At 41.3% G+C, this 15059-nt stretch overlaps 1 protein-coding gene across 3 annotated transcripts in view; it reads right to left on the minus strand.

The window, feature by feature from the left end:
- The window catches only part of si:ch211-130h14.4, a 157367-nt gene that overhangs the window by 13602 nt on the left and 128706 nt on the right, over positions 1 to 15059 (minus strand). For all 3 annotated transcript variants that reach the window (XM_043696105.1, XM_043696106.1, XM_043696104.1), the window contains 2 exons: positions 5159 to 5268; positions 2517 to 2574 (listed from right to left, as the gene is read on the minus strand). In XM_043696105.1, the coding sequence (XP_043552040.1) occupies positions 2517 to 2574; positions 5159 to 5268 (168 nt within the window). The remainder of the gene's footprint in view (positions 1 to 2516; positions 2575 to 5158; positions 5269 to 15059) is intronic.

Here is a 15059-nt window from a genome sequence, read left to right on the forward strand (position 1 = left end):
ACTGACATACACCTCCAGCAGGTCCTGGCCAATCAAGTCCCACAGAGCAGAATAGAGCTCAACCGGTAGGCCGTCGCTTCCGGGAGTTTCATTTTTTCGAAGGACTCAAGGGCTTTGGTCAGCTTGTCCAGAGATAGCGGCTGGTCCAGCCTCTCTCATGTTCTGTCGTCTAGACCTCCTGTGATAGATGACAGGAACGACTGGGAGGTCGCGCTGTCGGTCGGCTTCGCGTCATACAGACAGGCATAGAAGGACTTGCTGATCCTCATGACGTCAGCCTGAGATGATGTTAGCGAGCTATCTTCTTCCTTCAGGCTGCTGAGCATGCAGCTCTCTTTGTGCACCTTCTGGAAGAAGAAACGTGAGCATGTCTCGTCCTGCTCCACCGAGCAGACCCTGGACCGGAAGATTATCTTGGAGGTCTCCGAGGCAAAGAGCGAAGCTTGCTGGCCCTTCACCTCCTTGAGGTCCTCCGTGACATCGACCCCCATCATCTGCAGCAGGAGCAGGTTCGGCATACTTTCCTGGAGTTGGGACAGTTTTTCCTGCCTCTCTCTCGCCTCCTGAACACCTTTGAGGATGAAGAACCTCTTGATGTTCCCTTTTACTGTTTCCCACCAGTCCGCTGGGGACTCAGAGGGGCTTCACGGTTCTCCAACCTGCGTAGTCCCTCTTGAGCTCCTCAATGTTTCCCAGGGTCAACAGCTTTGTGTTTAGCTTCCATGTTCCCTTACCAGCCCGCTGCTCGTCCTGTAGGTGACAGTCGGCCAGCAGGAGGCAGTGGTCAGAGAAGAACACCAACTTGACTCCACTCTGAAGCCATTTCCCTGCTCTGGTGTCTTCGGGTCGGGCCCATGGTCCGCATAGTCCAGTTCTCCATCTGACAGCGGGGCTGTCACAGGACCGCTGCTCCTAGTTACCTGGAGCTGTGGGCCAGTGGGTACCTCTTGGTTCTCACCGGGTGGGGGGAGGCCTTTACCCATCCCCTCAGAGGGATCGTCTTTTCCTGCTTGGGTGGTGCTGCCCTCCTTTTTCCCCGCGGCGCTCTGTCTCTTCCTCTGGTGACCACCCTCCTTGCGTCCGTCCTCACCGTCGGAAGAGCTGCCTGTATCCTCGTCGTGTAGGTGTCGCTTCCCCCTTCGCTGGGTGGCTTTGGGCGGTTTCCTCTTCCTGCTTTTGACAGTAATCCAATCCTCTGCCTCTTTTGATCCGTCCTCTTCCATTTCCTCCGTCTGTTTGCAGGAGCTTTGATCGGCTGCTGCACCTCCCCGCTGTCTGCCGTCTGCTCCGCTACAGCCCGCCCTTCCTTCTGGTTGCCTCCAGACACCGTTCCCATGCTGTTTTGTGGTACCTTGCTGGTCTTAGGCGATCCACGGCTCGTGTTGCCACCTCCGGCCATCTGTGCGTAGGTGGCGGCCCCTCGTCTTGGGCAGGCCTTGTACATGTGGCCCGCCTCTCCGCACAGATTACAGTTCTTGGCCTTCTGACATTCCTTGGTCGGGTGGCCTTCCTGCTTGCAGTTTCGGCAGACGGTCACCTTACAATCCGCCGCCATGTGGCCTGACCTCCCGCAGGTTCGGCACACTTTTGGCTGCCCTGCGTATGTCAGGTAACCACTGCTTCCTCCGATGGCAAAGCTGGTGGGTGGGTGGAGGATGTTCCCACTGGCGTCGACCCTCAGGGTTACCCTGACCTGTCGTTTGCTGGTCCAGATCCCGAAAGGATTGACCACATCGGTACTCTCTCCCTCGACCTGGACGTATCTTCTCAAGAAGGTCAGGATATCTGCTGCTGGGACGTGAGGGTTTACTTGTGTGCTAGTCCAAACCTAAGATTCATAAACTTAACATTAACTAATAAAGCGAAGACATGGCTAGAAGAGACTTTATACTTCGACAATGTTGAGAACATGAATGTTGGCATCAAATGGAGAAGTTGAAGTAAGTAATAAGTACACAAGGAAGAAAGGAACAAATGGAGACTTGGATGAGTTAGGTGGGAGGAAGGTCATGTGGAGCTTGGGCCAGTTGGATGGAGTGACTGGTTTCTTTGCTGTACATTGTGCATTTTTTTCAAAATTTGACTTCTGTTTTGTATTAAAGCTCAAATGGACAAAATTACTACCAATGAATGTATAATATCACTGCACATCGAATAATGTTCAGTCCACACAAAGTTAGGGAAAGCTCAATGTTGTTGTACAATTCTTTTACATTCATAGTCTAGTCGTCCTTAATCTTTAACATGTATTAAAGGAACTAAGATGCAGAAAGAATGAACTAATTCCCAATAATTTACATGAAAGTTTGCGTATTTGTCGTCTTGTGTAACACATGATATAAATAACCTACATAGGACTGTTGGATGTGGTTAACACTATTGTTCACATATATGTTTCAGTAATGGCACTGTTAGCAATGACATTTATGTTACATTAAGTAATTTGTGTGTCTGGGTGCTGTGGGTACGGGTCCTGAAAAGGTAAACAGTATAATGTAAGCGGTTTGATTACTTACAAAATCTTGAATGCTGGGCTCTTCAAATTCCATGAAGTGGCCACTTCTCTCCAGCAGTCTATTCAGTTTAGCACCAAACAGTGAAAAACAAATTTGAACAAAAACTGACGTGGTCATAGCTTACTGAACAGATTGTACATATTAATATAAATCATAATTTAAAGTCTTCTCATTTTTATTTGCTGAAGATATAATTGTGCCCAATTTTTTCAATTAATGCTCTGATTAATCTGTAGTACCCTACATGTACAACAATATCTGCTGACTTCATATTGTCAATGCATAAAGCAATGTATGGTGAAATTTGTTCCCAATATTTATTATTGCTTGGCATAATGCTCAAACAAATTGTGCCATCCACTGTCTCCTTCAGTTTAAACTTGCAGTTAGTCTTTTAATCTATAGCATTTCTAAATTTAGTGCAATTTGATCTAAATTGAAACCAAATTAAATCGAACCTGTGATGAGTAAACATCTACCTATCTCCATAAATTTGGTACAGACTTGGAAAGGGGAAACTAAAAGTATCTCTTGCATCGACATTGGAATGCACAAATGTTTACTTTGAAACGACAGCTTGAATTTGTATCTTGTCTTTAATTTTTTACTCATTCAGGGATGTGGGCTTTGTTGACTTGGCTAGCATTTATTGCCCATCCCTAATTTCCTTTCAGAAGGTTGTGGTGAGCTGTCTTCTTGAACTGCCGCAGCCCATTTGGTGTTGGTACACTGACAATGCCGTCAGGGAGGGAATAGTTCCAGAACTTTGATCCAACGACTTTAATATAATAAATTTACCAAGATGCTTCAAAGGAGTCTATTCAAGCATAAGTGAACTCAACACCATAGTACCATCATTAGGACATTATGGTTAAAAGTATAGTTAGAAGTATTGCAATGGTAAGATTCAGAATTTCTGTCTTTTTCCACTTGGGGATGCTTTTAAGGAAGTTGTTACTTGACTAGAATGCAAAGGCTTTACACAGCAGTTTACAGAATGAATTCTAGCGCTATAAAATTGGACTAAGGTGGCAGATGATTCATCAATTTCAAACATGTTGTCATAGAACAGGAAGATATCCTCTTGTGCTCCAAATTCCTCAACTTGGTATGTTCCCGATATTTTGCAACAATATAGAACGAAAGGTTTGAAGCTAAGGCCAGGCACATACACAAAAGAAAGTTTGGAGCATTAAATAATTTAGAGCAGCATTAATGAAGAACCTGAGACCTAGTTCTCTGTTCTGTTGATTCTTGTGCAGGAAACAGATCTGTGGCTATTTCAAGGAAAATATGCTAAAAAGTATTATTGTTTCTGAATAATGTTTATAAAGTGTACTTTATTTGAAGAGTAGACCCACTGTATCGTAGACAGTGAAATAAAGGAGATCCGATACTGCCTGAACTGCTGTGCTCTTCCAGCACCACTAATCCAGAATCTGGTTTCCAGCATCTGCAGTCATTGTTTTTACCCCTTGGAAATGTAATTGGTAATCTGTATGATGGTAATGTAAGATATACAAGATAACTCTATTCTTAAACCCCAACAACTTGCCTACAATTACAAATGATTTGTTACGGGCTTTTTTTGCACATTTCCTTCACACCACACCATTCCCTTCCTGTTGTCATGGCAATGCTGCTTCCTATTGAGCTTTGATCTGTGAATGGGGAAATGGCCATCATATAGTACTTTATTTATGTATCCAAAATTCATCTGTGAACCTTGGCCGTGGGTGCTAGCAGTATGTCCAGCTGTGGTGGACATCATATGATCCTAACCTGGCATTTAGGCAGGCACATTTCAGCAGTAGTAATATGAATTATTTTCTGCATTTTGATTTTAAAAGATAGTTGAAATCTCAAAGAAAAATTGCATTTAGTGTACAAGCCCATTCCTTCTGGTAACTAGATGAGTGAGCAAATGGAACTGCTGCCACACAATTAAAGATCTCCAAACATATGTAGCTGAAATGAATAAATTTACATTAAGAGGTGAGATGGTGAGCTTAATTCACATGAACAAAGCTCACATTTACATTTCAGTCAGTAGAACAAACTTTCTGCTTTATTGTCATTTCCATGTCCATTTTAACTGATAAAGGGGAATGGGAAAATGACCTTGGCTTTAATTGTTACAACAAAGGGCACATTTCTCCTTTAAAGCAAAACAACTCCCTCAGCCTATTTCAAATGCAAATAAAGGCAGAATTGAATTGGTAGCTGACTTTCTCTCGCAGACGGCAGGATTCTGTTTTACTGTGACCTATTTATTCATGTGACTAAAAGAATTTACAGTTCAAATTTCAGATCAAGTACTGCAGCTCATGATTCCAGAGCATGAACTGTATCAACACTCTCTTTAGTCTTTCAGAATCCACTGACATACAGACAGTGTCTGGTGCTAATACACTGACACTGTTATACAAATTCTCAATAAAAGCAAAGCAAATGCCTGTAAGTCATTTAATATCAGAACACGTTATGACAGGTTTATGCATTTTCCTATTTATTTTCTAATTTCCACTCAGTAACCTTCTCAGTCAATTTTGTTTTAATTCCATAAAAGAACAAGGGAAAAGAGCAATACAAAAATTAAAGGCCTACTATGTAATTTGAATTTAAAAAACACAAAGACTTACCGTTGGGCTTCCACCATGTTAGCAAAAGAGCGCCTATACATCTGGTATAGCTTGTCAAGATGCACTTCGATGTGGTGAGGATTCTCCTGCGCCATTTTAAGGGTTTTCATCTAACAATTTGAAGAATCAAAGTAAGCATTAGGAAATAAGAACAAACTTGCATGTTAAGTGTATTTGTAATTTTTTTTGAAATGCCATTGAAGCAATCCATTAAAATAGTTGCCTTGCCTATGTGGATTAAAAGGTGAAATTTCATCAAGGGTTTGGGCATTGTTGCTGATTTCCATGTGGTTCTTTCAGTGTGAATCATTGAAGAGGTCAGAAATGGAAATTCAGGCTAATATGCCTATATGTTGCTCAGGAATAGGCAGGCTATTTATAGTTGCTGTATTGCATCTAAAGCTGAGATGGGCCAACTCAAAAGAAGTTTGAGATGAAATCCTGGGGCAGCCTACTATTATATGGTGTATAACACAAATGATGTGTCAAAATACTAAAGCGCAAAGCTTCTTTTTCCATGAATCCAGGAATTGTGATTAGGAATTGTGATGTATATACTCGTGAATGTGTTAAAAGCTTAAACAGAGTCATGTAGTTAGAATTTTCATTCAGGGAGGTGGGCTTTGGTGGTATTTATTGTCCATCCCGAGCTGCCCGAGAGAAGGTGATGCTGAGCTACCCACTTGGTAGCTCATTTGGTGTAGGTAGGTCAGCAATACTTTCAGCATTTTGATCCAGTGACTATGGAACAGTGATATATTTTTCAAGTCAGGATGGTGAGTGGCTTGCAGGTTATAGAGTTCCCATGTATCTGCTGCCTTTATCCTTCTAGATGGGTTGAAAGGTGCTGTCTCGAGGGCCTGGGTGAATTTCTGAGGGAGTTAATGTTTGTGAATACAGTGCCAATGAAGCAGGTTGCTTTTTGTTGAATGGTGACAACCTTATTGAGTGTTGGTAGAGCTGTATCTATCCAAGCAAGTGTAAAATGTTCAGCGATACTCCTCATTTATGTCTAATAGATGGTGGGCAGGCTTGGGGAGTCACTACAAGATTTTTAGTCTCTGACCTGCTCTTGTAGCCAGCATATTTATACGGCAAATGCAGTTCAAGTTCTAATCAATACCAATCGCTGGGATGTTGATAATGGATGATTCAGCAATGGTAATCCCATTGAATGTCAAGGGCAATGATTAGATCCCTTTTTTGGGAGATGACCATTGCCTGAGACTTGTATGGCATGAATGTTATTTGTCACTAGTCAGCTCAAGCCTGGATGTTGCACAGGTCTTGCTGAGTTTGGACATAGATTCCTTCAGTATCTGAGGAATCATGAATGGTGCTGAACATTGTGCAATCATTGGCAAACATGCCCACTTCTAACCATAGGATGGAGGGAAGGTCATTGGTGAACCAGTTGAAGATGGTTATGCCTATGACACTACCCTGAGGAACTCCTGCAGAACTGTCCTGGAGTGAAGATGACTGATCTCAAACAACCACAACTACCTTTCTTTGTGCCAGATATGATTTCAACCAATGAAGAGATTTACCCTTGATTCGAATTTTTTTCCAGTTTTGTTATGGCACCTTGATGCCATAATTTGTCAAATGCTGCCACTCCCACAGTAAATCCAGCACAGGACCAGAATAAATTCCACAACATTACAACAATGCATGAGGGAAACTGCAGTGGAGATTCTAGCCCATTGTTCATGTTAAAAATATGGGCTAGAATTCCTTTGAAAGGCATTTATGACATGTCCAATTTTTAGTGTGTAAGATTAAACACCCAATTTGTGGGGAAGAATATAAATCATTTTAGTGGACTTCTACCATAAATTGTGGCATGTTCTGCACCATTCTTCCATTAGCATTGCAAAGACGGGAATGTGCAGTCAATCTCTGTGTGACGCACATGTCTCTGTTGGATTTTCACTGTAACTAGGAGTAATTTGACCACACGTTTAGGTGAAAGTGAGGTCTGCAGATGCTGGAGATCAGAGTCGAAAGAGTGTGGCGCTGGAAAAGCACAGCAGGTCAGGCAGCATCCGAGCAACAGGAGAATCAATGTTTTTGATTCATTCCTGATGAAGAGCTTATGTCAAAAATGTCGATTCTCCTGCTTCTCAGATGCTGCCTGACCAGTTATGCTTTTCCAGCACAACAAGTTGGGATTGCTCTTGCATGCGATATGATTCCTGTTAACAGGGTGATATATGGTCCTGACATATCACTGGACATTTTGGAAATGCAGGAAGAGAACAATGGAAACATTAGATTCTCACTCCCAGAGACTGCAATAACTCTAAATTTTTTTTCAAATGCTCAGCTGTCATTTTCTCTCTTTCTTAATTTAGGCTTCCTTGCCAACTCTCTTTGTCTTTCTGTATTATTGAATAATTGTATTATTGACCCAGGTCCCAAAAGTCTTGCTTATCTTTTACCAATTTGTACTCCCAATGAATGCCACGAAAACCAGGTAAACCAATGAAATGAAGTTATGAAGGAAACAAGCTTGGTTTTCCAGCTTAATAGTCACATTCATAATTAACTATCATAAACTAAACTGCTGAACTCCAGCAAGCCACAACTGCCAGAAACATGCAGATTATTTGAATACATTCAGCGCATTAAAAATCCTGAAACTGGGGATTGAAACTATATTTTCCCTGTATTTAATTCAGTGTCCAGCCCCTGAGAGTAGAACATAATGGGCCAACAAAAAAGGCGGACCAAAAATTGCTCGTGGAAATTCGGTAAAAGGATATAGAGTGGCATGGGGCTACTGGGACGATGGGGACAAGTGGAGGGGCTTAGGTTGTCATGGTCGGTGGGGATGGGGGGGGGGCATGTGACAGCTGTGAGGGGGGTTTTAGAGGATCTTTCCTGTTTTACTGCCATTATGATGACAGCAATGAGCTCCAATAGCATAAAGACCTTTAAACAGACCCATTTCCACATCTACCTGCCCCTGCTCCTGCCTCTCAATTTTCTTGGGCGTGGTGGACTAGACTCCAGCATGGAACAACACCTCCAAATGAAAATATCACCTTTTGTAGGCATCCCCCCTCATCCCCACCCCAAACAAGGTGGACAGGTCATACCAAGAAATGCTCACTGACCTATCCAGTAGAGGCACCTGACCCGAAGATTAAGCCCCTCTTTAAGCTTCCCCACACCTCTAAAACTTAGCTGTGTGTGACTTCACTCCTGATCCATTCCCTGTGGCCTTTCAGCAAGCTCATACAAAACGCCTAGGTTTGAATGAAGTCCAGGATCCCTAACACTTGTTTTCACGAAACTACTTTTAGTGATAGCTAAAATCAAGTGCTGCTGGGGATTACTGACAGGTTCTCTCAGGTGGAACTCAGGTGGATGAGGGTACAAGTCCCACTCTGACTTAATTAAAGCTACCCCAGCACAATATCACTGCAGGGGTGGCTAGGTTTCAGCAGGAGGGGGGGGAGAAGGGGAATGCTGACCATCCAGTTTTCAGTGAATGCTGGGGGGACCGGTGAATGGAGTCAGGGAATAGTTTCCTCTGTGCAAGAAAGCAGGACATACATTTGGGAAGCAGCAGTATATTCTATGATTTTGCAGAGAATTGGAAAGATAGTGATTGGCAGGTAATTTGAAAAGGCAGAGAGAGTCAAAAAGGTGCACAAAGGTGCTTTTTGAGGAGGCAGTTGATGACAATGGGGGGGGGATATAACACCTGAGAAGAGGAAAACATGAACAATATCAGCTAACATGGGGCACAAGGAGGTTAAGTTGGGCAGTCAGGAGTTCTGTGGGAATAAAGTCAAGGAAATAGAACTTCTCATCAGTACCTATGGTATAGGAATGAGGAAGAGCTGTCTGGCATGGCTGATCATAAGTGTATATGACATAACTAACAGCCGATTTGTAAAGATCTGGCACCTTGTCATGCAGTTCTGATAAAACTGCCAAGTTCAGACTGCTGTCTCATTAAAAAAACAAAGTGATGGAGAAATTCAGCAGTTCTAGCAGCATCTGTGGAGTGAGAAACAGAGTTTACATTTCGAGTCTGAGTTGACTTCTTCAAAATTGCTTTCATTAATATCTGAATGCCTTAATTTTGTTGCAGCATTGTAACTCACTGAAAATGTTATGCACCAGTATATTCAATTCAATTTGATATTTGTATCTAAAATAACTATCAGAATTGGCAATAAAGTTTGAATTGAACTGAATAGAATTGAGAAGCCATTCCAGAGCACTGGGATCATTCGCTATCACCTCCCGTTCTACATGTCTGTCAATTCCACTGGTAGGTTAGTGATATAAGATAAGTATCTATTCCTGGAGACAAAAGGTACATACCTAACACCATACCTACACCTGTTAAGACAAATGAGACGATTGAAACATGCGTCCATACCTATCTATAGACTGACAGGGATCAGATTCATCTTTCTCAGAAGTATCAGATTACCAGGATTTCAAAGCATGCATAATTAGCTACTGGTAGACTGACAGGGATCAGATGCATTGTTGGAAACTTCCTAAACCTAACAAATGTCTTGAGACTTTCAAAATGCCATGCGACTGCCATTGGTAGATTGATGGGATTTGAATCGTTCCCCACTTAGACCACTGAGTGTGTAACATAACATTTGTAAGTAACTCCTGTCATTATTGCTAGAGCTACAGTCACAGACATCTTCCCATTAACTACAACAACAGGATATTTTTAAAATGGAATTAATGGGAAATAATACTGTGAATGCATAGTATCAGGTGTGACACAGCCTGGCCAGATGTTCACACACTGGACTTCTCAGAAAATACCAATAGGCACCATTCAGAAATGTCCACATCGATGACTGCTCTCTTTCTAACCTAAAGACATTGAGGCAAAATGTTATATTTGAGCTGTAACCACTGGCAAGATTACTTTACTTATCACAGACTGAGAATCAAACCTGGTATTTTTGTATTCTGTATGCATCATTGTGATACCATGCAATGCATTTACCCATTTAAACAACTAAGGAGTGTGACAAAGTAATTTCAGTCCCGCACATCATCCATCTATAACGAAAGCAGGTATTTAACCATTACAGTATTTTTGCAATAAGATCTCTGCAATTATTGGAAATCAGACATGTTGTAACTAATGAACCAAAGCCCTATATCAGATAGGTACTATATTAGATTTGATGTGGAGGAGGTGGGGTTGGACTGGGCAAAGCTAAAAATCACACAACACCAGGTTATAGTCCAACAGGTTTATTTGGAAGCACTAGCTTTTGGAGCACTGCTCCTTCGTCAGGTCTAAACAAATAACATGTTGGACTATAAGCTGGTCATAGAGTCATAGAGATGTACAGCATGGAAACAGACCCTTCTGCCCAACTTGTCCATGCCGACCAGATATCCCAACACAATCTAGTCCCACCTGCCAGCACCTGCTCCATATCCTTCCAAACCCTTCCTATTCATATACCCATCCAGGCGCATTTTCAATGTTGCAATTGTACTAGCCTCCACCACTTCATCTGGCAGCTCATTCCATACACTTACCACCTCTGCATGAAAACGTTGCTTCTTAGGTCTCTTTTATATCTTTCCCCTCTAGTTCTGGATGACTCCACCCCAGGGAAGATACTTTGTCTATTTATCCTATCCATGCCCCTCATGATTTTATAAACCTCTATAAGGTCACCCCATAGCCTCCCATGTTCCAGGGAAAACAGCCCCAGCCTATTCAACCTCTCCCTACAGCTCAAATCCTCCAACGCTGGCAACATCCTTATAAATCTTTTCTGAACCCTTTCAAGTTTCACAACATCTTTCCGAGACCAGAATTGCATACAATATTCCAAAAGTGGCCTAACCAATGTCCTGTACAGCCGCAACATGACCTCCCACCTCCTGTACTCAATACTCTGACCAATAAAGAAAAGTATACCAAACGTCTTCTTCACTATCCTATCTACCTGTGACTGCACTTCAAGGAGCTATGAACCTGCAACACTCCCTACGACCTTACCATTATATGTATCAGTCCTGCTAAGATTTGCTTTCCCAAAATGCAGCATCTCGCATTTATCTAAATTAAACTCCCTCTGCCACTTCCCAGTCCATTGGCCCATCTGATCAAGATCCCATTGTAATCTGAGGTAACCTTCTTCGATGTCCATTACACCTCCAATTTTGGTGTCAGCTGCAAACTTACTAATTATACCTGTTATGCTCACATCCAAATCATCTTTACCTGACATATGCTTCCATCTTTTTCTTAACCAAATCCTCAATTTCTTTGGTCATCCAGCATTCCCTACAACTACTAGCCTTTCCTTTCACCCTAACAGGAATATATTGTCTCTGGACTCTCGTTATCTCATTTCTGAAGGCTTCCCATTTTCCAGCCATCCCTTTACCTGATGTTGTGTGATTTTTAACCATATTAGATAGGTAGCACCCATTGCTAAGTATTTGTCCTGGCATTTACTACAGGGAGGAAATGTGAAAGAAAGATTTCTTGGGTGATTAACGCTTGAATAAATGATTCAGGATACAAACTGAATAATAAACAGAAATTCTTCTAAACAGCATTCAATTTGAATTCCATAAAACTAAGAAAGTGATGGTGCAAGTATAATATGAAGTACCATAATCCTAAGCCGGTGGATATGATCCGTAAGATACAAAGCACAAATCCTCCATTTGGTTTATTGGAAAATGAATGTCAAAGCATAATGTGAAGTCAGCAGTAATAAAAATTACTTCTTTTATTAAGTTACTCAGTTCTGAGGAAGCGTCACTGGACCCAAAACTTTCTTTGATTTCTCTCCACAGATGGGTTTTTCCAGCAATTTTTGTTTTTATTGTTGATAAAAATTAATTTGACTTGCAATGTTATTTTCTGTGTCTGTTCATAGCAGTACTGTTATTATTGTCTCATGTGTTAACATTGGAACTTTTGCTCTTTTCCTCTCCATCTCTCTTTAATATACTGAGGTATGATTCCAAAGGGAAATAGGTACCTTCCAAAATGTCCATTTTTAACAATGCAAGGGTAATAGTATTCAACATATCTAAGCCAGACTCTGTTTTCACCAAAAGTCCTCTATCAGAATTAGCAATCCTGGGAGCTTTTAATGATTCCTAGCCCAGGAGATGTTGGTAGCAATGCTTCCAACTGTTGCTTTAGCGGAGATCAACTCACTTACTAAAGACCAGTAAACTGAATCTGCTACCTTCTCAGGATGGCTTAGTACTTCTTCAGTTGTGATTCTGACTCACCAGACTACCAGGGGAGACTTAGTAATTAAGGTACACCGTAAGTCTAATTATAGCAAAACCATCAAACCTCAGGATTGTTGCCCACTGCCCACACTCTTCCCATCTGATCCAAATCCAACTTCCCTGCCTGTTGCTCAGTATTTGGACATGGTAAAAGATGAAAGCTTATCACCAGAACTGGGTTACATAGATTTGGAGATCGCTAATTCTGATAGAGGACATTTGGTGAAAACAGAATCTGGCTTAGATATGTTGAATACTATTACCCTTCCATTGTTAAAAATGGACATTTTGGGAGGTACCTATTTCCCTTTGGAATCATACCTCAGTATATTAAAAAGAGATGGAGAGGAAAAGAGCAAAAGTATCAATGTTAACACATGAGACAATAATAACAATACCGCTATGAACAGGCATGGGTTACATAGAAGTTACAGGAGATTGACTTTCTTTTATCCTCTCTAGGTCTCATTATGGTTCGGAGAAGGTTAAAGTTTTGTCCTCAGGGAGGAGAGGATTTATCTGGCGCCTGTCTCCAAACAAGTGCCAGACATCAGAAAACGCATTTGCAAGTGTAGGTGATCTAAGTGGCATTCTTAATGTAAATGCAGTTTCCCTTGTAATTTACACTAAGGTGTTCCTGAATACTCTTGAAACTGATTAACTGTTTCAGTTTCAATGTCCAAGGGTCAGTTTCATAACGTTAGCTCATTAGTTGACTGCACCTATAATTTTTTTGACTTGGAGATGCCGGTGTTGGACTGGGGTGGACAAAGTTAAAAATCACACAACATCGGGTTATAGTCCAACAAGTTTATTTGAAAGTGCTAGCTTACACTGAAGGAGCGGCGCTCCAAAAGCTAGTGCTTCCAAATCAACCTGTTGGACTATAACCTGGTGTTGTGTGATTTATAACTTTTTTGGTTGTATTCCCCTACTTCAATCGATGTGTAGTTATTAATTTCTCCACAATGCTTTCTCACTGCTAAACATTTTGTTTCTTGGCAATCAGCCAATGTTTATGGTTGTAACAGTTTTCAGCAAATAATTTGGTGCCCAGTATTGTGATTGTCTCCATTAGATTCCCCTCCATTCTGAATACTGCCAGAGCTCAGCTGTTCTCCATCCCAAACCCTTCTGCGCTTGTGGCATGTTTTCCCACTTAATCCCACGCACTCACTCCAACCCTAATCATCAGCCTTAAACTCTCGCAATTACCCTTGTGACAACATCGCACTACCGTCTTAGCTCCAGCTCACCTCCCATCCTCCAAAATATCACAGATGTGTAAGAAAAAGTGACAGATAGATATTGATTACATATCATATGTTCATATCATTTGAATATATGTTCAAAAGAGACAATTAAGACATTTGAAGTCAGCGGAGGATTGGGGATAGTCACAGAAAATAATATAAAACAATGTTTGTCATTATGACAAATTCCAGAATGAGAAAGTGTGACAGCTATTAAATGTGAGAAAGAGTGAAAGTGAGACAATGAGTACAAATAAATGATAGTGCATGAGAGAGAGGGGGAGAGAGAGAGAGAGAGAGAGAGAGAAAGAGAAAAGGGATGAAAATGCTAACATGCCATAACTAACACGAAACAGAGTTTCAGGAGGAGAGATGCAAGTTGTTCATGAACAGCATAACAAATAATACAGCGACAGTACAATGGCAAAATACAATGGCCAGAGTTTTCCAGTGGCCGGGTAGTTGTTACTCCAGTGTAGATGGGAGTTGAACATGGGGATCAACACTTGTGCATTTGATTTTTAAAAAAATATTTTTGCATTTCCATTGGGGTTCTTTAAACAACTACTGGGTTTACAATGACAGACCACTGATTGAAGTTAGTTTCCTGTGTATCCAGCAACATGAGGACATGGCCATTTTAATCGCCTGGCCTCATTACTACACTACTTGTTCACTTTTCAAGGTTCTTTTCCAAACCAGAATTCCATCACGTGATGCAAAGATTCTGTGGGAGGAAGCAAAAACTTTCCTTGTGTCTCCTGAAATAGCACTCCTGCTGGTCCTGGCTCCACTAAGGAAAGTTTTGGCAAAGTCGGTCAAACTTTTACCTCTGAATCAGAGCCTGAAATAGAATTTGACCTTGTGCCCTCATCCAATATTTATCCGTCAAACAAAACAGTAAAACAGCCACCTCAGTGCATTAGTGTTTTTGGAACTCTGCTATGTATAAAATGCATTTCCTAAATTATAATACCGACTGCACTTGAAAAATACATAATTGTTTCCAAAGTGCTTTGGAACATCCTGATCTATCAAAAGGTGCTATATAAATGCAAGTCTTTCCTTCTTTAGAAAACTGATCTGAGTGTCCTCTTTAGTTTTCCGATGCTCTTCATGCTGGCTTTCAGCCATCAGCATTGGACTCCAGTCACTGTATATAAACCAGAAGCATACCAGCATGGGTCATGCAGCTAAAGTAATTTAATTTGGAAACTACTGTTAAAACACTGGCATGATTTCTGTTGGAGTAGAAAATCATCCCATATTCATCCTCATGACATCATTTCCCATTATTTGTGGCTTATGAAGAATTTTCTTGATCTTCATTTTATTTTTGATTTTACTTCATTCATTAATTTACAGTTAGTCAC

Source organism: Chiloscyllium plagiosum, chromosome 9, assembly GCF_004010195.1.
Source record: "Chiloscyllium plagiosum isolate BGI_BamShark_2017 chromosome 9, ASM401019v2, whole genome shotgun sequence".
NCBI lineage: Eukaryota > Metazoa > Chordata > Chondrichthyes > Orectolobiformes > Hemiscylliidae > Chiloscyllium > Chiloscyllium plagiosum.